Source organism: Pangasianodon hypophthalmus, chromosome 25 (assembly GCF_027358585.1).
Source record: "Pangasianodon hypophthalmus isolate fPanHyp1 chromosome 25, fPanHyp1.pri, whole genome shotgun sequence".
NCBI lineage: Eukaryota > Metazoa > Chordata > Actinopteri > Siluriformes > Pangasiidae > Pangasianodon > Pangasianodon hypophthalmus.
Window position 1 is genome coordinate 16,126,653 of NC_069734.1, and position 24,818 is coordinate 16,151,470.

The following is a 24,818-nucleotide window of genomic DNA, read 5'->3' on the forward strand; positions in this document are numbered from 1 at the left end:
AAAACACAGCTTGTCATGTTACTGAGAAACCTCAAAGCCGTGTCGGAAACCATGATCTTGAAAGTTACAGCTTTACCTCTGACTATTACAAAGTGCACACTGATGACTTATTCCAAAAATGCTAAATAAACATCTTCTCACTTAAAACTTCACCTTATCAACAATTACGCTCAATAAGAAACGTAAAAGTCCTACTAAAGAAACGATAACGTATTAGAATGAGTGCATTAATATAAACCGGATTTAGCTTACAGCTGGCACTACTGTCAGAGCTGCTGTTAGAGAAAAGTAATCAGATTCGAGAATTCAGCTGTGCTGTGGTAAAAGTCTGATTAAAAGTCTGATCACAATAAGAAGCGTTTCTGTTTCTTAAAGGAAACTGTGATCATTGCAAATATGAAGCAGTTTTATTGACTTTTAATATTTCATGTTAATATTTCAGTTTCAGTATCAGCTATCCAGCACGTGAAAGTGTCATGCCATAATGAGATCTGTGCTCTGAAGGAGTCATCTGTAAACCTGAAGTGTTCGTACTCAAATATCAACATCACCACTGGCTTCTGGTTCAGCCTAAAGGACAAAGCTAAATGGAGGAAGGCGGAACAGCCAGAGGACTTAGCTTTAGACTCAGATTATGCAGGACGTGTGAGCTACACAGAGATGACAAACTTCAGCTCGACTCTTACAATAACAGACCTGAGAGAGAGAGACTCAGGGGAATATCGCCTCATGTTCTTTACGGATAAAGGAGAGAAATATCTGAGCTCAGCTGGAGTTACTCTAACAGTTACAGGTAACAGAGCAGCTAGTCTGTAATACACATTATATGATGTTACACACGTCTGTTATACACATTCACCTTTTACATCATTTAGACCTGCAGGTGACCTGTGACTCCACAGAACAAGCTCTAACCTGCCGCACTTCCTGTCTTCTGACCTCTGCTCCCCACCAGTACTACTGGTACAGGAATGGACAATACTTAAAGAAATACACAGACAACATGGAAACTTTCCCTTTAAGAAATGCTGAAGATGGCAGTTACTCCTGCTCTTTTCATGGCTATAATACTTTCTCTCTTTCACTGTGTGAGTATTCATTTTGCATTATTAATTAATGGGGGAATCTTGACTTCAGTTTTGCCGACTCATTTCAGGGGCGAGTAGTGTATGCATGCACAAAACATTGCTAGAAGTTGCCAGATGATGGCATAGAATAATTTGCATAGTCATTTAATCATCATGATCATTTGTACATCAAAATGTGTTACATGAAGGAGGAAGATTTTCTGAAAAGTAGATTAGAAAAGCATTTTATCTGAATAGAAAATATAATGGATTATATCTTATTTCTTAGAGAAAGAAGTGGAGTTTGGTCATAGCACTATAAACTAACTATGTATTTACAAAATTCTATCATTTCTATCAAGAACACAGAAGCAGTGGTAAAGAAGAGTCGAGAATTAGACACGAGTGGAACGGTTATAGATGGAATAACACGCTTTTAATGTTTTATCATTGTTTTAATTTTAATACTACTTTTATTAATTTATTATTGTTAAGAAATGACAAAAGTGCAAGGGTGGAACAAACAATGGTGATCAGTGATTGATCATTGGGAACATCAGCTCTCGCAAACACCACACTTAGGCTTCATATCAGGCGTATTTTGTGAATATGTGAATTAATAAATAGGTAAATGAATAAATAAATAGATGGGCAGTAAAAGTTTAACGCTGTTTCTGAAAGAGTCTGTCTTCCCATGACCTGTTTTCATTTTAGGTGTTAACAGGAACTGTTTGAGTGTGACCTACCCAGAGAAAAGAGTGTGTGTTTTGGAAGGGTCTTCAGTAGAATTTGCTGGCAGTTACTCACATCCCAGTGATCAGCGTGTTAGTAAAGCATTCTGGCATTCTCATAAGGACTTCCAGGACCTGAAGCAGGAAACGCAGTTTACTAATCGAGTCGAATATGTGAACAAAAACAGAAGCTGCACTTTGAAAATGAACCAGCTGACAAAGAAAGACTCGGGAGAATATTGCCTTAGATTAGCTTATAATGATAAAGGTCTCTTCTCTGGTAGACCTGGAGTGGTTCTGAGTGTTACAGGTAATGTCCTACACTGAACCGTCTCTAGTTCTGGACTCTCTGCATTGATGTAAATCTGTTAACTCACTTTCCTTTATTTTTTGCATACTCAGATCTGCAGGTAAGAGTGAGTCACTCTGCAGTGGCATCAGAAGGACAGACTAGAGTAACGCTGAGCTGCATCGCCTCCTGCACTCTGTCTAACAACCCCACTTACATGTGGTACAAGAACGGACAGCCTGTTACTAACAAACTCACCAAACGCAACAAGCTCTACCTGAACTCCAGTGAAGATGCAGGCGATTACTCCTGTGCCGTGAGAGGACGTGAGGATCTCCGGTCTCCTGAACAAACTGTGACACGTGAGCCCAAAATCTCAGTCCATTATACTAAGGTATAGGGTTGTGGTAGCTCAGGTTCAATCTCAGAAACACCAGAGAGCAGCTATTAGTCCTCAACTGCTCAGCTTTATGCTGAGATTGGATTTTGCTTCACTTGTAAGTCACTTTGGATTAAAGTATCAGCCAAATATGTAACTGTGAAAATCCAGAAGTGCTTCGGAGACAATGCTATAAAAAATTATATTGTTCACAGTCATGTTAAATTCGGATTATTCAGGTGTTGTTTATTTTTCTATAACAGCAGTTCTGACAGTAGTTCCAGCTGCAAGACAAATCCCAAATATACATTAATGCTCTCACTGTAATACATGATAGTTTCTATAGTAACAGCTCAGTCACAGGTACGGCAGATGATCCACATATACCGATTTCAAAAAAGTGTGAAATTGTTGATATGGTAACGTTTTCTAACATTTATGGAAGTCAGCACTTTGTAACCTTAGGTTTTCTACCATGAGAAAGTCTTCAGGACAGAGAAGTTTGCATTGTGCAATTTCTTGGTAACATGACAAGCTGACTATCTCTCATCTTATTAACTTCAAGAGAGTGAGACAAATGACTCAAAACAAAACAAAATATGTTGTTCAATCGTAAATGAAGGCAAAATGCTGTAATATAAAAGGAATAATAGACTTTAGTGTTGTTATAGAACAGTAATCAGTTTCATGATGGTAACAGACTCTTTGTAACAGACCCTTTATTACACCCTGCAGTTGATTAAGGAATAAAAGTGTCTTATTCCTTATTTAAGGGAGTAACACTTTACAGATAGTGTTTACTGAAGTGCTGTATAAAGACTAAACAGATTAGTAAAAAGTCATTATACTGGAGTGAAGGTTTTTTTTTTTTACATGCTCAAGAGCATTTCACTTATTTAATTTCTCTGTTTAGAAAAAAATCGTGTATTTGTCAAAAAGTAACAGTATACCCTGTAACAGTAACAGTTACCTCTGTACATGTGCTAAGTTTTCTCAGGTGATGAGCAGAGCTCAACTGTGGTGTGGAAGCTGCATGCTGTATGGGGAGTTGGTGTACTAGTTATTGTTGTTCCGTGCATTAAGTGAGTGACTGAATCTTTTCATCATGGTAATGAATCTGTACCATAAACTTATTCCAGTGTTAAACATTAGCTGAATGAAGCAGAAACAGACTGAACAGCCATGACTTGTCATGTCATTTGTGTGAACAGGAGGAAGAGAGGAGCAGAGAGAGACACAGACATTCAGGTACTGAGAGAACATTTCACTTTATGTCTTTATCTTCATCAAGCTCTACATAAAGTTCCTATAAAGCTGTTATTGAATAAATGCTAAAGAAGTTTTCTCTTAATTTCTATCAGACTGTTCCGACGCCTGGAGGGGACACATACACGACACTGAACCCCATGACTATGTCCCCAGATTATGACACACTGCAAGTATGTATACAGTGTGTGTGTGTGTGTGTGTGTGTGTATTTAGTTCTCAAAACTCTCATTTTCCCCCTAGAATGTTCAAGGCTCTGCCAGTGACACTTACACAACTCTGAACCCTGCAACCATGTCCTCTGACTATGATACGCTGAGGGTAAGTCTGTAGTGTGTATGTATTTGTGTGTGTGTGTGTGTGTGTGTGTGTGTGTGTGTGTGTGTGTGTGTGTGAGAGAGAGAGAGAGAGAGAGAGAGAGAGAGAAACACCCAAGTTTGATGTTCCATATGCAGAAGTTTAATTAAGTCCACACACAATGTCAACAATCCAAAAATCAAAAAAGGTCACACCCAATCAGGGCAAATCCAAAAGCAAAATCAACAAAATGAACCAAGTCAAAATACAAGAATAGGAAAACAATAGATCAAAGGCTCAGAACTTACACACAGTGAATGAGGCAAGACTTTACACTGTGCCTCATTATGAATCTTTTACTAAAGTTATATGTAAATATTTGCATAAGGCAAACCGAACTAAAAATTTATTTCATATTTGCAAAAAAAATTCAGATTTTCTTCGTACTTGTGTGTATTTTGATGAAGGGGAACCACCTGTAGAGTGCTAAGCACTTTCCAGACACAGCTCTTTTGCATTTAGTGACACCCACAAACCTCCATATAAGGTAAAGCACACAGAGAGCTGGAAATGCAAAATGAAGACAAAACAGCTAACAGCTCATAGCTAAGCACAGACAGCGCAGCCCCTCCTCCTTTTTGAGGGTCTGGTCTAATTGTCTTCATTTATAGATTTGTATTGGCTTGCTTTCTTTAATTGTTTTTAATATATTTAATATGTTCATTAGTGCAACAACTGGGTTCCACGAAAAGTTCTTTCAATTTGTGTGTGTAATTGAAATACAGGGTTTTAGCTGTATTTATTGACAGAGACTAAAAAGCACTTCTGTAAATCGCTCTGGATAAGGGCGTCTGCTAAATTCTGTAAATAAAAATGTAAATAAATAGGTGATTTAAACTTAATTATTGTATATTTATAAACATAATCCATATATAAAAGTGCAGTAATCCATAATAATTATGATTTGAAGTTGATAGATGTTTACATTAGTTAGTCTTTTTTAGTAAATTTACACACACTCAGGAGCATGAGTAGGATATGAACAGTTTTGCCAAATTATAGTATTTTCATCAATACTAAATTTCATGTGTAAATGCTTCTCTGAATAAATCTGGTCATGTACTATCTGTGTGTGTGTGTGTGTGTGTGTATAAGAGACAAAGAACTGTAACCCCCAAAAAACATTCCTGTAAACAAGCATATAGAATGTTTATTGAATGTTTATTTTATTTTTGTGCATTTTACAGAAGTGACATGTTCAGATGCTTGAAACCTGTAACCACGTCCTCTGAGAGTAAGTGTGTAGTGTGTAAATGTGTGTTTGTGCACAAGGGTGTTTTATAGGGTCTAATGTGATAATATCCCGTGGTTTTTTTCAGGATGTGGCTACTCTGCTCAGTGAGGAGAAGTACTCCAGAACTGAAGAATGATAACTAACAGTTGAGTTTGGTTTGTGACTTTACATTCAGCATCATGAACAGCACAGGAAGGATGCTCAGGGTGAGAGGTTTAGGATTAGATTTTAGGATTAGAGTTAATCAACATTAAGACGTCACAACAAACTAAATTCTGTCTTAAGTATGTGTCGTTCGCTTATGTTATTCAGGCAGCTCCTTTGGTTTCTCAGTTGTCATTCTGCACATTAGTATATTTTATACATATTGTATATAGCTCTACAGCTTTTCTTCATTGTCATCCCTTCACTCTTTAACTGACCTCTGTTCATCTCTGGTCATGCTAACATCGGATTTAATCAGTTAAATAATCACTGAATGAATCAGTTGATTCTGATCTGTTGGATAAATTTCTTGTTACTTTCTTTTTTATTCATTTAACTAAACATTTTTACAACTTTGTTTGCTGTCATCTGATCCAGTATTTGTCATTTTCATGTGTTGTAAACTGTAGTGAAAAGCTGGATAATGAGAATTCAATTATGTTGGATAAAAGGTTTTTATTTACAAAAATAAAATTGTGCTGGTGAAATTTTACAAGAATGAACACTGTACACTGATTTAAGACCATAAAAAAAATTTACACTTAAAACTTAAAGCACAGTACAAAACATTTTATATAATGTATAGAACAGGGTAGATCAGTGTAATTCGTCAAAATATTAATAAAAAGGAATTAAGCAGAAAAAAAAGTTAAATAAGTAAAAATACATTTTCTGTCCCCAAATAAAAAAAAGACATTCTTCATTTCATTCTTTCAAATGCACAAACTCTCATCAGAAGTGACTGAGATTTCCAAGATGATCACATTACATAACACCACATGTAGGATTTGTTTAGTTGGGATTGTAAAGGCTAATATTAATGATTTGCTAACTGATATATTGTCCAATTCTTCATCTACCTCACTTTTGCTGTTGAAGCTGAAGATCTTGGAGCTGATGCTGGAAGTTTGGTCTGTCTGGATTTTATTCAGGTGCTGGAATGGCTCTTATTGGTTGAAAGCAATTTGGAGAATAATGTATAATATCTCTATCTGTGATAAAGTGGTTATTGAAGGTGAATGAATGGATAATATTTTATGGAAAGGCTTGAAAATCTCATCGGCTTAGGTAGACCACTTCTTGCCTGGTTTACATTTTACTCGACAGACTTTAACCATAATGTTAATGTAAAAGGAGACTCTTCAAAGTGCAGTATGGTGTCTCACCAGGTTCTGCTTTAGGCCTGCTTTATTTATTTATTTATTTATTTATTTTTCGTTCTTTTATATCCAGCCACTTGGACATACAGTTAATTCATAAATGCAGCGTTGGTTGTCACTATTACACCGATGACACACAGTTATATTTATCAGTGTGGTCAGTTTTAGCAGCAGAGCAAAGCAAAACAGGGAACTTTGTTAAAGATAGAAAAGTGTAGAAAAACAGAAGTTACCTTATTTTGAAATCTGGTTTTACAAATCTATTCTTGTGGTACCAAATCTTCCTGTAGCATGGCTATAGCTTTGTCTAGAAACCTAAAACTACAGTCAAGGACTTTGTTTAACCTTCTATGCAAGTCTAACATTTGATCCTTAAATAAATGGGTAGCTCTATAAATGCATGTGAGTTCTTGAGAAAGATTGCCAAAAGTAAATTGACTTGGTTTATTGTTTTAATTTAGTATTATTACTGTCACTTTTATTACTACTTTTTTATTTGTAAACTGAAAATGATGTGTGTTGAGCTTGAGTATGAAATGTTGAAGTAGCGGAAATGTCATCCATTCTAATGTGTAATAGACTTGACTAATGTGTGCCAAGTTCATCTTGCAGAAAAGAAGAGTGTGTGGTCATAAGTGGGAAGGTGCTTCTAAAGAACTGCTGACAAACTACTAAAAGCATACAGAGCTGTGAGGTCAAATTCAATCCGTCATGTCTGTGCTCATGGATCCTTATCTGGTAAAATCATGCTTCAAAATTTATCAGACAGTCTGAACAAACTGAAACCTGACTGGTCAGCGCTCAAAGCCTTTTGAAGGAACAGAGACAGACCCACATTTATAACAAAAGAGAAGCAAAAACTCACATCAGGACACAGTACATCTTCAACTAGTTTTAAAAAAAAAAAGTTAAGATAAATAGACACTTTATTGCATGAAAGAAAGGAATATAGTGTTAGAATTGGGTGTTAATCACACTTGAATGTCTGTTTTCATGTAAAGAAAAGGAAGAGAGTAAGATAGTGTGAGTGCTTAATTGGGATGTGCGGTTATATGCAAATAATCCACTTCACACCATCCTGTCACTGATTATTTTCCTATAACAACATGCTCCATAGTAGATTTTATTCCTTATATATTGAAATTTTTTTTTTTTTTTTTTTAAATAATAGGAAGTTTGTAGCAAACCTTACGGGTTCGGGCAGAAATAAGAAAACAGGAGGCAGGCTTGGGAACAACTCAGGTGTTTTATTCACCAATTTCACTTTCTCTTTCAGCTGTCTATTTATTTACACACACACACACACACACACACTCACACACACACGGCTCTGTGCTGGATAATTCTCTCTCTCTCAAGGCGCTTGTCTCTCTCCTTTTTATCCTCGCTCCAACTCACTGCAACGCAGAACACTCGTTATTAGAATTCCCCGCAGCGTGTCCAGCGTGTGGACAGAGGATTCTGTCCATGAATTGCTGGAACGTCACAGGGGGTCCCGAACAACCAAAAAGGAACGGTCACAAATTGGTGTAACCCAAACTTAGTGGAAAAGGCTGTTTTTTCGCAAGATATTGGAGTCAAGGGGATCTGCCAATATCCCTTTGTCAAATCCAGTGTAGAATAAAAGTGAGCCACGCCAACCGATCGAGCAACTCGTCATTGCGAGGCATTGGGTATGTGTCATTTAGAATTGCCTTTTCTAAAGAACACACAAAAATGGACAGTCTCACTGGCCTTGGGCACCAAAACCACTGGCCTGCTCCAGTCACTGTGGGACTCCTCAACTACTCCCATGTCGAGCATAGCCTTGAGTTCATCCCGAACCACATTTTTCTTGTGTTCGGGTAGACAATAGGGGCGGCTGCATACTACCACCCCTGGGGTTGTCTCTATGTGGTGCTCTGTGAGATCAGTGTGACCAGGGAGAGGCTAGAACACATCGGAAAACTCTGCTTGCAATTTAGCCACATTAGTGATTCGGGACAGAGAGAGGTGGTCTCCATGAGGGACCGGGGTGGATTGAGCTGCTGTTTTTAGATTTACCTCCGGTCCTAGCTCCTCCCTCTCTGGAACAACTGTCGCCAAAGCCACAGGAACTGCCTCCCTCCATGATTTAAGAAGGTTAAGGTGGTACACCTGCAGCGCCCCGCCTCTATCCATTCACCTTACCCAATGTCCCCAACCCGCCGTGTGACCTCAAAGGGCCCTTGCCACTTGGCGAGTAATCTGGAGCTCGACGTGGGTAGTAAAACGAGCACTTTATCTCTTGGTGCAAACTCCCGTAGCAGAGTACCCCTGGTATACAGCCGGGATTGACCTTTTTGCGCCTGTAGCAAATTCTCCTGGGTTATGTGGCTTAAAGGGTGGAGTTTTGCTCTCAGGTCAAGAACATACTGAATTTCGTTTTTACTGTTGGAAAGTCACTCCTCCCAGTTTTCCCGAATGACGTTGAGCATGCCGCAGGGCTTCCACCCATACAATAATTCGAATGAGGAAAACCCTGTGGAGGCTTGTGGGACCTATCGCACTGCAAATAACAGGGGCTCTAGCCTTTTATCCCAATTTTGTGTGTCATTGTGAGCGAGCTTATGAATCATGTTTTTCAACGTTTGACCTGCCCATCCGTCAGCGGATGATAAACACTTGTGCCAATTGATTTAATCCCCAACAACTTGTAAAGCTTGCATAGTGTTCGTGACATTAACAACGTACGCTGATCAGTCAGGATCTCTTTTGGGACCCCGACTTGGGAGATAACACGGAAGAGTGCCTCCACAACAATAAGTGCAGAGATATTGCCCAGAGGCACTGCTTCCGGATATCATGTTGCATAGTCCACTAGAACCAACACAAAGCGATGCCCTCATGCAGTTTGTTCTAATGGCCCAATGAGGTCCATGCCAGTTCAATTCTCTCGAAGGGGACCTCGATTAATGGGAGTGGGCGCAAGGGCGCTTTTGGGGTGGCCGGCGGATTCACCAACTGACAATCGCAACATGCCGTGCACAACCACAAATGCCCGGCCAATAGATGCAGGCCATGACACAGTCCAGTGTTTTATCCTCTCCTAAGTGCCCCACCATTGGATTATGGTGAGCCCCCTGGAATAATAATTCCCGACGGCTCTTCGGAACCAACAACTGGGTCGTCTCCTCTTGTGTTTGAGTGTCCTGTGTCACTCGACATAACCTATCCTTAATAATTGTAAAATAGGGGTGGGAGAATGCAGCATTAGGCTGAATTCGCTGACCATCGATTACCCTCACTTAGTGTGCCTGAGGCTCTCATCGCACAACTGCTCCAAGAGGAACTCCCCAAGGGAAATCCCTGCCAAGAGGGGAGGAGCAGTGCTCCCCCTGCTCTTGATGTCCCTCTGATGTGGAGCACCGTTTTTCACTACTGCGGGATCCATCCACAAACACTTCTCTCTCTAACGCTCGGAACCCCAGCCAATTTGTCCCCAGGATTAGTAGATGGGCGAGGCAAGGACTAACCACTTCCTCTACTCTATATTTTTGCCCCTGGAAGTGAATAATGACTGGCACTAGTGGATATTCACAAACATCCCTGTGCATACACCTCACTTTCACCAAACATGCCTTTCCCAATACATCACCTTGAACCAAGCATTGGTGAATTGAGGTCTGGTTACAGCCCGAATCCACCGATGCGTGGTATGTACCTCCTTGAGCACTCACCGGTATGCGGTACGTCCCGGCTCAATCAGGGGAGGCCTTTGGCGTGTCGGGGATCCGGACCAACGCCCCCACCTCTGTCATGTGGCAGTGGTCCTGGGAATGCCCAGGCTCCCCACAGCGCCAGCACACTGGCCCAGGCCTTACTCCCACACCTGCGGCCCCAGATTCACCCACCTTGGGGAGAGAGGAGACAGACACAGGCTCAGGGCACGGGTTTCTGGGGAACTGGCCCTCATTTCCATGGAGAAGGCACGGGGAAAGGGCGAGGAGGAGGGGGAGAGACATGGGACTGAGAGAGAGAGGGAGAAGGGAGGGGCTCGCCTGCCCCTGGATACGCTGCCATGTGGTACTCTGCCAGCTGGATTGCCTCGTTGAGCAATGCCGGTCAGTGGTGTGGGGATCTGTGTTTTCTTGTTGGTGGTTACCTGCACTGATAATCAGTGTGGGGATCATGTGATCTGCATTGTGTGGCTGCTTGTCTTGGGTCACATGAGGCATGTCACATGACACATTAGGAGATTATAAAGTTTGGCTTGTGGAGTTCACACTCTCTTGCTGCTGCCATTTGCCACTGCAACTAGACTCCCATCATACAGGTAATGGAGTGACTAGACTGTGTTTTAATCGATATAGGAACTGAATTCTCATGTTCTGTTTTAACTTTATCAGGGTGACTGCTAGAACAATGTGTTCCACTCTTCATGAAGGACACAGGTGACTGCGTGGCATTTGAAGGACTTGTGACCTCCTATTGAGTTGCTGGGCTGCAGACACTCTGGTAGTTTGTCTTATGTGATTTCGTTTTTTAAATTGTTTTATATTGGTATTTAAAATGTGTTGTCCCTTTCCTACTTCAGACATCTATGCTACCCCTCTCCACATCTCTGACCATCTCTTGGTCTCCTTCACCATCACCCTCCCTGTCCTGCCTAAAACCATCAGCCATCTATATTTCTCTCCCACTCGTAAAAACCTTCACTCTATCTCCCCTTCCTCCTTAGCTTCCTGCACCCTATCATCCCTTCCTGTCCCTGACTCCTTTTCCTCCCTACCATTAGAGCTTGCCACTGACACTTTCCTCTCCTCACTTTCCTCATCCTTGGACCTCCTCTGTCCTCTAACCTCTAAACCCAGGAAGATTTCCAGCCCTGCTCCTTGGCTATCGGATGTGCTGCACAGTAATCGGAGAGAATTAAGAACAGCAGAGAGGAAGTGGAAGAAATCGCAACTCGACACAGATCTGGTCTCCTATCGTGCTCTCCTGTCCAAATTTTCATCTGAAGTGACTTCTGCTAAGACTGCCTTCTACAAAGAGAAGCTGGAATCCTCTGCACAAGATCCTCGCAAGCTCCACAACATATTTTCTTCACTGTTCAACCCTCCGGCTCCTCCTGCTCCATCCTCTCTGACTGCTGAAGACTTTGCCACTTTTTATGATGAGAAGATTGGAAAAACATGTCAGACATTCACTTCTACTCCTGCTCCTACACTGCACACTGAGGATTCTCCTTCTCATTCGCTGACACAGTTCTCTAAACTAACAACAGAAGAGATCCTGCAAATCATCTTATCCTGCAATCCTACCACCTGCCCATTGGATCCAATCCCTTCGACAATGCTCCAGACCATCTCTCAAGACCTCCTCCCCTTCATCACCACTATCATCAATGGCTCCATAACATCTGGTCATGTACCAACTTCATTCAAGAGAGCAAGAGTTATTCCCATCCTGAAGAAACCCACTCTAGATCCCTCTGTCATCAGCAACTACCGACCGGTATCACTTCTCTCTTTTCTTTCTAAAACCCTTGAACGGACTGTCTATAATCAGCTGTCTTGCTATCTCTCACAGAACAACCTCCAAGATCCCAATCAGTCTGGCTTTAAACCGGCACACTCCACAGAGACTGCACTTTTGGCCGTCACTGAGAAGCTACATGCCGCTAGATCAGCCAAACTGTCTTCAGTTCTCATCCTCCTTGACCTTTCGGCAGCGTTTGACACGGTGAACCACAAGACTCTCCTATCCACCCTCATGAGTCTTGGAATTCGTGGTGCAGCATGGCAATGGTTTGCTTCCTACCTGGAAGATCGGTCATATCAGGTGACATGGAGGGGATCCACATCTGCTCCTCGCAGACTCTCCACTGGTGTTCCACAAGGCTCAGTACTTGGTCCTCTCCTGTTCTCCCTCTATACCCGATCTCTTGGTGCGGTCATATCCTCACATGGGTTTTCATACCACTGCTATGCAGATGACACTCAACTCATCCTCTCCTTCCCTCCCTCAGACTCTCATGTTTCTGCTCGGATATCAGCTTGTCTGGCTGACATCTCATCATGGATGACAACTCACCAGCTGAAACTTAATCCCACCAAAACTGAACTGCTGTTCATCCCATGTGATTCATCCCCATCTCAGGATCTTGCAATCTCGCCTTCGGTTACCGCACACAACCTTGGGGTAACCATGGACAATCGACTGTCCTTCTCCTCTCACATTGCTAATCTAACACGCTCATGTCGATTTCTCCTTTATAACATCAGAAGAATTCGTCCATTTCTTTCCTCACAGGCCACACAGGTGCTTGTTCAGTCCCTTGTCATTTCGAGACTGGACTACTGCAACTCACTCCTGGCAGGTCTGCCTCTGAGCGCCATTCGTCCTCTGCAACTGATCCAGAATGCAGCTGCACGACTGGTTTTCAACCTTCCTAAATTTTCCCACACCACCCCATTGCTGCGCTCCCTCCACTGGCTTCCTGTAGCTGCCCGCATCAGATTTAAAACACTGATGCTCGCCTACAAAGCCAAAAACGGACCAGCACCCACTTATCTCAAAGCACTTATCACACCTCGAGCGCCACCACGCTCCCTCCGATCCTCTAGCACTGCTCGACTGGTCCCTCCATCTCTCAGGGTACAAGGAAGGCATGCATCGAGACTCTTCTCTGTTCTGGCACCAAGGTGGTGGAATGAACTTCCCCTAGATGTCCGAACAGCTGAGTCACTGGCAGTCTTCAAACGACGGCTAAAGACTTACCTCTTCATAAAATACTTAAATTAGCACTTTCACAAAAACAAAACAAAAAAAAAAAAAAAAAACCTCCCCAACAGAGTTTTGGACTGATGGTATTCCTAGTTTGTGACCTACCGAGCCAATATCAGAATGTATTTTTGATAGACTTCAAAGCACTATTGTAAGTCGCTCTGGATAAGGGCGTCTGCCAAATGCCATAAATGTAAATGTAATGATTATGTACTTGTATTTGTAGCACTGGAGTGCCCCATTCTATCTTCCTGGGTTATTGTGCTGCGGGGAGTATTGAACACTCTTGCAAAGTAGGCCAATACTTCTTGTATATGTTGGTTTTATGTGTGCTGGTGAATGAAATTGGGGATTAATGTGTATTATTTCTTTTTAAAGGGACCAGGCCAGCCACTGTTTTGTTGTCAGTGTACAAGTCTTTTTTTAGTTTGTTTGTTGGTTGTTTTGTTTGCCTTTGGCTTTGTCCTTTTTTTTTTTGTCCTTGGTCTGGTGTAACCCTGCCTTGACCAAGCCAGCGCGGTGGTCATTGTGTTGGGAGCTGGCTGTTCTCCTCTTTTTTTTGTCTCTGTATAGGTTCTCTGTACAAGGCCGGATCTGCACCTCACTACTGCTCCTTTCAGTTGGGGGCTGCACTGAGGGGACACTATTTTGGTGTGTACTGGTAACATGCAACACGGTGTGGTATTTTGTAGTGGTAATTACTGACCTTGTGTGTGCAGTGTTTGCTACGTTGCATGCTTGTATGGTGTTGGGTTTGCTGTGTCTGTCTCTCACCAGGGCCTCCTAGGAGAGGAGCTGTGGGTGCCGTGCCGACCCGACCTTATTAGTTTGAGAAGCTCCAGCCAGTTTCCCTTCGTCTCTTTTTCACATTAGCAATTGTACCTACTCAAAATTGTAATAAATTTGAGCTTGTGTACATGCCTTGTGTAAACTGTTCCTTTGCGGGCAGGGTCTAGAATCAGCCACACTACAGAGAGAAAAGGGGTTTCCCCCTCCCATTTTAGGGGGTGGCGTAGTCAGACAGAAAAAAGTACATGTAGATATTCTGCGTGTCAGGTACCACAGTGGCACTGGACAACTCTGCCTTCCTTTCCAGAAGTCAGGCAACAAACTGCTCCAGTACCACAAGGTCAATCACATCCTCGGCGCCTCCTCCAGCACGTGTCCCGGAGCTTCTGGGCGAATGCTAACGGGCGGCCGAGCTCACAGAAGGTGTACGGAAGCGCTGACGGTGCTGTTCTGGGGTGCAGCCGACCCATTGCAAAACCGCCCATTTCAGGTCCGGGTAGTCCAGCATGTTGGCAAATGGCAGCTGCTGGGCCGCAAGTTGGGCTTCACCTGTCAGGAGTGGCAACAGACGGGCTGCCCGCTGACCCCCGGGCCAGCCCCATGCAACCACGGACCACTCATACAGTTCCAGAAATGCTTCGGGATCATCCCGCAGTCCCATCTTGGTGAGGGCGACATGGGGCGTGGCCATGGTCTGTGCTGAATAATTCTCTCTCTCTCTCAAGGCGCACGTCTCTCTCTTTTTTAAGCTCACCCCAGCTCACTGCGACACAGAACACTCGTTAGTAGAATTCCTCACAGGTGTGCATTTCTTACCACTCACCTTCTCCGGCTCCGCCCTCCATTCACAAACCGGTGCTCGACCACACCCCCACAAAGTTTTATGATGTGAAAATTTAAGATCAGCTAAGCTCATGGTAAAAGCCTGATCAGTTATAGATATGGTCACATTTTAAACAAACAAACAACCAAAAAAAAAAAAACAAATTCTACAGCATGATGTTATGCCAATGTTTCCATGTCAGGAGTCCTGGCTCCACTTCTCACTGAGCCTCATTTTTAACAAAGGTACTTCAGACTGTCCATCACTGCTGCTGCGTCCTTCAGCAGCATCATATACACCGATCAACCATAACATTAAAACCACTGACAGGTGACAGGAATAACACTGATTATTCATTACAATGGCACCTGTCAAAGGGTGGGATGTATTAGGCAGCAAGTGAACAGTCCATTTTTGAAGTTGATGTGTTGGAAGCAGGAAAAACGGGTAAGTGTAAGGATCTGAGCGACTTTGACAAGGGCCAGATTGTAATGGATAGCCAATCCCATGGAAGAGCTACTGTAGCACAAATTGCTGAAAAAGTTAATGCTGGCTATGATAGAAAGGTGTCAGGGGAAACCTTGGGTCCTGGCATTCATGTGGATGTTACTTTGACCACCTACCTAAACACTGTTGAAGACCAAGTACACCCTTTCAGGGCAACGATACTCCCAGTGGCCTCTTTCAGCAGGATAATACGTCCAGCCACACTGCAAAGATTATTCAGGAATGGTTTGAAGACCATGACAAAGAGATCAAGGTGTTGACGTGGCCCCCAGATTCCGCAGATCTCAATCCGATTGAGAATCTGTGGGATGTGCTGGACAAACAAGACTGATCCATAGAGGCCCCACCTCCCAACTTACAGGACTTAAAGGATCTGCTGCTAACATCTTGGTGCCAGGTACCACATCACACCTTTGAAGGTCTTGTGGAGTCCATGCCTTGATGAATTAGAGCTGTTTTGGCAGCACAAGGGGGACCTACACAATGTTAGGCAGGTGGTTTTAATGTTATGGCTGATCGGTGTATGATGATATCAAAAATGACTCAGAGACTCTATGAGTCATCTTTCACTTGGTCTTCTTGCATAAAACCCCAGTACTGCAAATGAAAAAATGTCATTCATTACCATTTATGGTGTACATGAGCATACAAGCATCCACATACAAAGATTGGACAGCATCTGTTATGATGTCTAACCACAGCTAAATTTCATGGTAAATTTCACACAGCAGTTGCATCATGTCTTCCTTTTTCTTCACAACCTGTTTTGAAATTATAACTGTGGCTCAACCAACGAAACACAAATGGACTGAAACTAGTGTATGGGTGTGCCGTTTCTTTGTAAATGAATACATTTTTCAAAAATGTTCAATATGTATATAATGTGTAAATTAATTGTAACATTTTCTTCATTTCAGGCATAAGCTCAGAAAAAATGGAAAGAAACTAACCTCTTGCCTTTCATCTGCCAGTCCTTACTTACTACCCACCACATGTTCACACCCCCACAAGACACACACTTGCCCATTATCACTCAGTGAGACAGAAAAAACCCCAAGAGGAGGTAAGAAAAAGCTCTCTCTACTTTCTGCTTATATTCAGTGAACCATATTTACAGATTAGTGTAAATATGAAGTTATTCATTATTAACTCTTAAACGATTTCACAGAAAAGATTATGCAAAGATACATTCAGAACACCTATGCATAACAATCTATGTGTTTTTTTGGCGTTCTCCCAGCTTATTGTGTTTTTCAGTGCAATAAGTGTAACAATGGATAAAAACTTTGAATCCAAGCTGCTGCTGCTGATGCTGTTCATGAATATTACAGGTAGGGCTGTAGAAACCTTTGTCTGCTACATGGAATATGTTAGCTGTGCCATTTTTCCAACAGGCCTAAACAAGAGAGCTACAGATACAAAAGTCAACTAATCACACATATTAATAATATAGTACCAGATTCCTGAATACAGTCAGGCAGGATGCAAGTGTGAAATTGTCACAAGTGTCAGATTTACTGTCTGTTAATATTTCATAACAATTCAGTTTCAGTATCAGCTATCCAGCACGTGAAAGTGTCATGCCGTAATGAGATCTGTGCTCTGAAGGAGTCATCTGTGAACCTGATGTGTTCGTACTCAAATATCGTCATCACCACTGGCTTCTGGTTCAGCCTAAAGGACAAAGCTAAATGGAGGAAGGAGGAACAGCCAGAGGACTTAGCTTTAGACTCAGACTATGCAGGACGTGTGAGCTACACAGAAATGACAAACTTCAGCTCGACTCTTACAATAACAGACCTGAGAGAGAGAGACTCAGGGGAATATCGCCTCATGTTCTTTACGGATAAAGGAGAGAAATATCTGAGCTCAGCTGGAGTTACTCTAACAGTTACAGGTAACAGAGCAGCTAGTCTGTAATAACCTGTGCTGTTATACATGTCTGTTATACACATTCACCTTTTATTTCATTTAGACCTGCAGGTGACCCGTGACTCCACAGAACAATCTCTAACCTGCCGCACTTCCTGCCTTCTGACATTTGCTCTTCACCGGTACTACTGGTACAGGAATGGACATTTCTTCAACAATTACACAGACAACATGGAAACATTCCCTTTAAGAAATGCCGAAGAAGGCAGTTACTCCTGCTCTGTTCACGGCTATAATGAGATTCTCTCTCCTCCACTGTGTGAGTATTCATTTTGCATCATTAATTAATAGGGGAATCTTGACTTCAGTTTTGCCAACTCATTTCAGGGGAAAGTAGTTTATGCATGCACAAAATGTTGCTAGAAGTTGCCAGATGATGGCATAGAATAATTTGCATACTCATTTAATCATTGTAATCATTTACACATCAAAACATGTTACGTGAAGGAGGAAGATTTTCTGAAGAATAGATTAGAATAGAATTTTATCTGAATAATATATAATATATATGTTCCTTTTTCGGCTGCTCCTGTTAGGGGTCGCCACAGGGGATCATTGGTCCGCGTATATTTGATTTGGCACAGTTTTTACACGGGATTCCCTTCCTGACGCAATTTTTATCCAGGCTTAGAACTGGCACTGAGAGCGCACTGTTGCACACAATCCCAGTGGCTGGGGTTGGTTCCCTGGCCAGGAATCGAACCGCTGTGGCCTAACCACTAGTCCTCCAGGGACCCAAATAATATATACTGTATATAATGGATTATAACTTATTTCTTAAAGAAAAAAGTGGTGTTTGGTCATAAACTAACTATGTATTTACAAAATTCTATCATTTCTATGAAGAAAAGAGAAGCAGTGTTGAAGAGGAGTCAAGAAATAGACACAAATGAAACGGTTACACATGGAATAACAAGCTTTTAATGTTTCGTCGGTGTTTTTATTTTAATACTACTTTTATTAATTTATTGTACAAAAGGACAAAAGTGCACAGGTGGAACAATGGTGATGGGTGATTAATCATTGGGAACATTAGCTCTCGCAAACACTACACATTCAGGCTTTATATCGGACTTCGGTGAGTTGCGAGAACCTGCTCTTTCAACTCTCAAAAAGTCGCTAGGCTGTTTTTTTATTGGGAATATGTGAGTAAGGTGAATAAATAAAAAATGAATAGATAGATAGATAGATAGATAGATAGATGGGCAGTAAATGTTTAGCACTTTTTCTGAAGGAGTCTGTCTTCCAATCACCTGTTTCCATTTCAGGTGTTGGCAGGAACTGTTGGAGTGTGACCTACCCAGAGAAAAGAGTCTGTGCTTTGGCAGAGTGTCAGTGAAGTATTCTGGTATTATGTTCAGTCCATTGAACACTTACAGGCCCTGAAGCAGGAAAAACAGATTGATAATCTAGTTAAATATATGGATGAAGACAGGAACTGCACTTTGAAAATGAAAAACCTGACAAAGAAAGACTCGGGAGAATATTGCCTTAGTTTTCTTAGTAATGATGGCAAAAGATTCCCTGGTAGACCTGGAGTGGTTCTGAGTGTTACAGGTAATGTCCTCCACTGAACTGTCTCTAGTTCTGGTCTCTCTGTTTTGATGTAAATCTGTTAAATCCCTTTCCTTTACTTTTTGTACATTCAGATCTGCAGGTAAGAGTGAGTCACTCTGCAGTGGCATCAGAAGGACAGACTACAGTAACGCTGAGCTGTATCACCTCCTGCACTCTGTCTAACAACCCCACTTACATGTGGTACAAGAACGGACAGCCTGTTACTAGCAATCTCACCAAACACAACAAGCTCTACCTGATCTCCAGTGAAGATGCAGGCAACTACTCCTGTGCCGTGAGAGGACATGATGATCGCCACTCTTCTGAACAAACTGTGACACGTGAGCCACAAAACTGATAATAATATATAGGGTTACATTATACTAATGTATAGGATTGTAGTAGCTCACGTTCAGTCACAGAACTGCCAAATAGCAGCTAATTGGAATTCGGAACTTGGAATGACATCATTTTCAACCTCGATGCATTAGAAATACAAAGTGGGAGAAATAATTATGGCCGCCTACATGTTTGTCTTTTGTTAACAATGAGCTAGCCAGATAACTGTGATGAGTGAACAGCGAACTATATAGCCAATGCTAAAGATTTAATGAGTGAATATACACAGATCAGCCATAACATTAAAACCACCTCCCTAACATTGTGTAGGTTCCCCTTGTGCCACCAAAACAGCTCTGACCCGTTGATGCATGGACTCCACAAGACCTCTGAAGGTGTGCTGTGTTATCTGGCACCAAGATGTTAGCAGCAGATCCTTTCAGACCTGTAAGTTGCGAGGTGGGGCCTCCATGGATCGGACTTGTTTGTCCAGCACATTCCATAGATGTTCGATCGGCTTGAGATCGGGGGAATCTGGAGGCCAAGTCAACACCTTGAACTCTTTTTTCATTTTCCTCAAACTATTCCTGAACAATTTGTGCAGTGTGGCAGGGTGCATTATCCTGCTGAAAGAGGCCACTGCCATTAGGGAATACTTTTGTCATGAAGGGATATACTTGGTCCTTAACAATGTTTAGGTAGGTGGTCAAAGTAACATCCACATGAATGCCAGGACCCAAGGTTTCCCAGTAGAGCATTGCCCAGAGCATCATACTGCCTCCACTGGCTTGCCCCCTGGTGCCATCTCTTCCCCAGGTAAGCAATGCATGCTCACCCGGTCGTCCACATGATGTAAAAGAAAATGTGATTCATCAGACCAGGCCACCTTCTTCCACTGCTCCATGGTCCAGTTCTGATGCTTACATACCCATTTGTAGGCGCTTTCGGCAGTGGACAGGGGGCAGCATGGGCGCTCTTTCCGGTCTGCTGCTACTCAGCCACATACGCAGCAAGCTGCGATGCATTGTGTGTTCTGTGATTCATAGCCAGCATTAACTTTTTCAGCAATATGTGCTACAGTAGCTCTTCTGTGGGATTGGACCAGACAGGCTAGCCTTCGCTCCTCATGGGCATCAATGAGCCTTGAGCGCCCACGACTCTGTCGCCAGTTCACCAGTTGTTCTTCCTTGGAACACGTTTTGGTAAGTATACTGGGAACACCCCACAAGACCTTGCCATTTTGGGGATGCTCTGACCCAGTCATCTAGATATCACAATTGGGCCTTGGTCAAAGTTGCTCAGATCCTTGCCCATTTTTCCTGCTTCCAACACATCAACTTCGAGAACTGACTGTTCACATGCTGCGTAATACATCCCACCCCTTCGCTGGTGCCACTGTAATGAGCTAATCAATGCTATACACTTCACCTGTCAGTGGTTTTATTGTTATGGCTGATCGGCATATCTGTATGTTCACGTCAAGTCAAATTTAATTTATAAAACACATTTAAAGAGTAGTTGATCCAAAGTGCTCTACATAACATCATATTGCATCACATTAAATAACATCATATGACAAAGAATAAAAATAAGTTTTAAGAGAAGATTTAAAAATGGCTAAAGATGGGGCAGACCTCACATGAAAGGGGAGACTGTTCCAGAGTTTGGGACCAACCACAGAAAAGGCTCAATCACCCTTTGTCTTAGTACAACAGTGGGGGACAGATATGTTGTATAAGTTATGCTGACTGATCTAAAGCAAATACTTTTATACAGTATAACTCATTTAAAGGTTGGAAGTGCTACTTTGTGTACTGCTGATGCTGGGCACAGCCATGTTGATTTGTTGCCATTTACGGAACTCAGAGGAACTCAACCTAGTGATAACCTAGCTATAACCTAGTGATAACAGGAACTAACTTTCGGATATGTTCCACAACATTAAAAAGTATGATGTGCTTTTCTTCCATTAATTTGAAATAAAGTAATTGTTGGAAAATTACTGTGGTTTAAGTGGAATAAAATACTTTAGCATGTGCTGTTGTAGGAAAATAATCAGCTGTGTTGTTGATTATTTTATAATAAGCAAATGTTTTAATCCTTAATTCAGGGAGTTAAACTTTACTGGTAGTGTTTACTAAAGTGCTGTATGAAGGCTAAACAGATCTAAAGTCCTTCACCTTGTGAGTAGTTACTAGGTTTACTAGGATTTGTTTAATTTCTGCTTTTATAAACATAATTTATTGCACACACTAGCAGTATTTGCATCTGTACATGTGCTGAAAGCTTTTCTTTATCTCAGGTGATGAGGAGAGCTCAACTGAGGTGTCGAAGCTGCATGCTGTATGGGGAGCCGCTGCACTCATTCCTGCTCTGCTTCTCTCTCTTCTTACTGCCGTTCTGTGCATTAAGTGAGTGACCGAATTCTTTCATCATTACAATGAATCTGTACCATAAACTTAATCCAGTGTTAAGGATTAGCAAAATGAAGCAGGAACAGATTGAACAGCCATGTTTTTATGTTCTTTGTGTGAATAGGAGGAAGAGAGGAGCAGAGAGAGACACAGACATTCAGGTACTGAGAGAACTTTTCACTTTATGTCTTTATCTTCATCAAGCTCTACATTTAAGCTGTGCAATAAATAGTAAAGACATTTTCTCTTCATTTCTCTCAGAGTTTTGCTATGGCTGAAGATGATACATATACAGCAACAAACTCCATTTCTATGTTTCCGGATTATGACACTCTGCAAGTAATTATGTCTTTCTGCCTCTGTGTGTGTGTGTGTGTGTGTGTGTGTGTGTGTGTGTGTGTGTGTGTGTGTGTGTGTGTGTGTAGTTCTCTAAACTTTCATTTCTCCCCTAGAATGATCAAGGCTCTGCCAGTGGCACTTACACAACCCTGAACCCTGCAACCATGTCCTCTGATTATAACACACTAAGGGTATGTCTGTATGTGTGTGTGTGTGATCATGCAGAGAGTGTTTATTTCTCTAAACTTTCATTTCTCCCCTAGAATGATCAAGGCTCTGTCAGTGGCACATACACAACCCTGAACCCTGCAACCATGTACTCTGACTATGATACACTAAGGGTAAGTCTGTGTGTGTGTGTGTGTCTGTGTCTGTGTGCGTGTAAATGCCTCCTGACTATGTTAGTATTTGATCATCCATAGGCTATGATTCCTGGAATAGGCTATCGATCTTATTGAAGATGAATGAATAAAATGTTTTCACTTTTGACACAAGTTCTGTTTTTACGAGGAAGCAAAAAAAAAAGCATACACTTACATTTACAATAGTTATTTTTTTATTTCTATAAACAAACTGTTATTTCTTTCCTAGAATGTTCAAGGCTCTACCACTGACACTTACACAACCCTGAATCCTGCAACGATGTCCTCTGATTATAACACGCTGAGGGTAAGTCTGTGCTGTGCGACTTTACAGAAATGACACACATTCTCGAAACCTGAGAGTAAGCGTGTAGGCTGTAAGTGTGTGTTTGTGCAAATGGATGTTTGGTATAGTGTATAATGTGATGATGTGTTTTTGTTTTCAGGAGGGAGGTGTCTGACTCAGCAAGAGGAGAAATATCTCATAACTGGAGAATGATAACTAACAGTTAGTTACTTTACATTCAGCACCATGCATAGCACAGGAAGGATGTATTTGGATTTCATCCCCTGAGGACACATCCCCACAGTGAAGCATGGTGGTGGTAGCTTCATGTTGTGAGTTGCCCTTGGCATCTTGTTTGCTTCTATATCTAGTCCCCTCTTTACTCAGTCAATGGCTTTTGGTATACGGCGTCCTCCATACGTTTCTTCACTTCACTGCTTCACGGGAAAGTCAATAAACAAGTCCTGCAGTGATGCTCAAGGAGCAATAGGTAATTTAAAAAAAAAGATTTCTATTTATCTATTTTGTATTTCAATCTTTAATTTGTTGCATTTTTATCAGTTTTGTAATACTCAGTATACGCAGTATAAATAAAGTTTATTAATGTTTTGTTGCATTTTTAGCCATTATCTATCCATAGTTAGTCCCAGTGCTGGTTTCAACACAAATTACAGACCTTGCGTCATTTGCATGCCATTTCATGACACCACAGTTGAAAATTGTGTTTGGTCAAATCGAAATATGATATTAATAACTATTTAAATTACAATATCAGTGTAATCTCATATGATTAAACTGCACATCATTTGGTATCAGAAGAAATTGCATGCAAAAAGGAAAAAACATGGTAGAGCAATATGTTCAAAAGATATGTCACAAATATCTTATGGCATTGTTAGACAGAAAGTGTGTTGAAAAGTGATTAAATAGAATTAAACAGGAGGAATGTGAGTTTTAATGTGAGAAAACATTCAACATCCTCCAACTGCAAGCTAGTTGCATATACAGGCCATAAGATGGTGCCATTGGCCATTGAGTTAAAGAGAATGATACAGGATTGAGTACATCTCAATCATAATCATGAAAAATAATCATAATCATGAAATCATACAGCAGGATACACCAGTAATACAATTAGTAGCACAATTACTACCTTATAAAGCCAGGAATGGAGAACAACTCAAAATTCATCTGAGATTCAGACTACAATGTTTATCTGTTTGTGAGTATCTATGAATATATTAAGGATGTAACAAAATACCACTATCTGTATCTGTTTAGTGCTCTAAATATCTGTATCTGTATTCAAGTTTAAACCTGAAGTGCACCTGGAAAGGGTTTTTTGTTTGGTTGGTTTTGTTTTTTTATGAACCCTACCACTATGACCACAGAAACTCTGAAAACACTGAAAGTGTGACAGTTCCTCAACCTCAGCTACATCACTCAAGTTCAAGTATAATTATCATAATTCTTGTATATGTATATATAATCATAATTCTTCTTCCAAATATAAGTTTAAAAAATATCTCGAAATAGTTTTAATACTCATTTCAAGCTTTACATTTTCTTGTTGTATTGGCATATAATTTTGCTTCTTTCTACAAATAAATGCTTAAAATTAGCAAAATTATATGCCAATAGAACAAGACTATTTCAAGACTATTAGTAAAAATGTCTAGAGCTAGGTTTTATTAATCTTATATTTGTTTTGTTGTAATCTTGTAATAGGAAATACCAGATAAATTTGACTATATTCAAGACTATATTCAAGATATTTCCACTTTGTCCTTTTTTGCAGTGTAGTCTCAGCGTGTATATGTATGTGTATATATATGTGTATATATATATATATAGTTATAGACCCTGATTATATATTCATACATTTTATCAGGGATATTGCTAGACAAGCTCTTAATTTTTCCATATTTGCCTAAACCAATAAACATGCCTGGTGTAATCAGTTTTTATTTTTGTTTCAATAAAATCATTATTCGTCTACAGATTGTTGACAATTTCCCTCTCAGTCATGCTGAATT

General features: G+C 41.1%; 2 protein-coding genes across 2 annotated transcripts in view; both read left to right on the forward strand.

Moving 5' to 3' along the window:
• Window positions 1-6,037, forward strand: part of LOC128317451 (uncharacterized) — a 106,616-nt gene extending 100,579 nt beyond the window's left edge. Inside the window, exons 14-16 of the mRNA XM_053229357.1 lie at window positions 3,976-4,053; window positions 5,277-5,323; window positions 5,409-6,037. Coding sequence (XP_053085332.1) covers window positions 3,976-4,053; window positions 5,277-5,282 — 84 coding nt within the window. The 3' untranslated portion in view covers window positions 5,283-5,323; window positions 5,409-6,037. The remainder of the gene's footprint in view (window positions 1-3,975; window positions 4,054-5,276; window positions 5,324-5,408) is intronic.
• A 10,342-nt stretch (window positions 6,038-16,379) lies between these two features.
• LOC113547594 (uncharacterized) lies at window positions 16,380-24,534 on the forward strand. Its single transcript, XM_053229363.1, has 13 exons — window positions 16,380-16,616; window positions 16,794-16,884; window positions 17,100-17,450; window positions 17,529-17,744; window positions 18,754-19,042; window positions 19,135-19,383; window positions 21,684-21,792; window positions 21,920-21,956; window positions 22,057-22,134; window positions 22,248-22,325; window positions 22,398-22,475; window positions 22,726-22,803; window positions 22,943-24,534. Exons 5-13 carry the CDS (start codon window positions 18,907-18,909, stop codon window positions 22,955-22,957), a joined length of 858 nt encoding a protein of 285 aa, XP_053085338.1. The 5' UTR covers window positions 16,380-16,616; window positions 16,794-16,884; window positions 17,100-17,450; window positions 17,529-17,744; window positions 18,754-18,906; the 3' UTR covers window positions 22,958-24,534.
• Window positions 24,535-24,818: the final 284 nt, after the last annotated feature.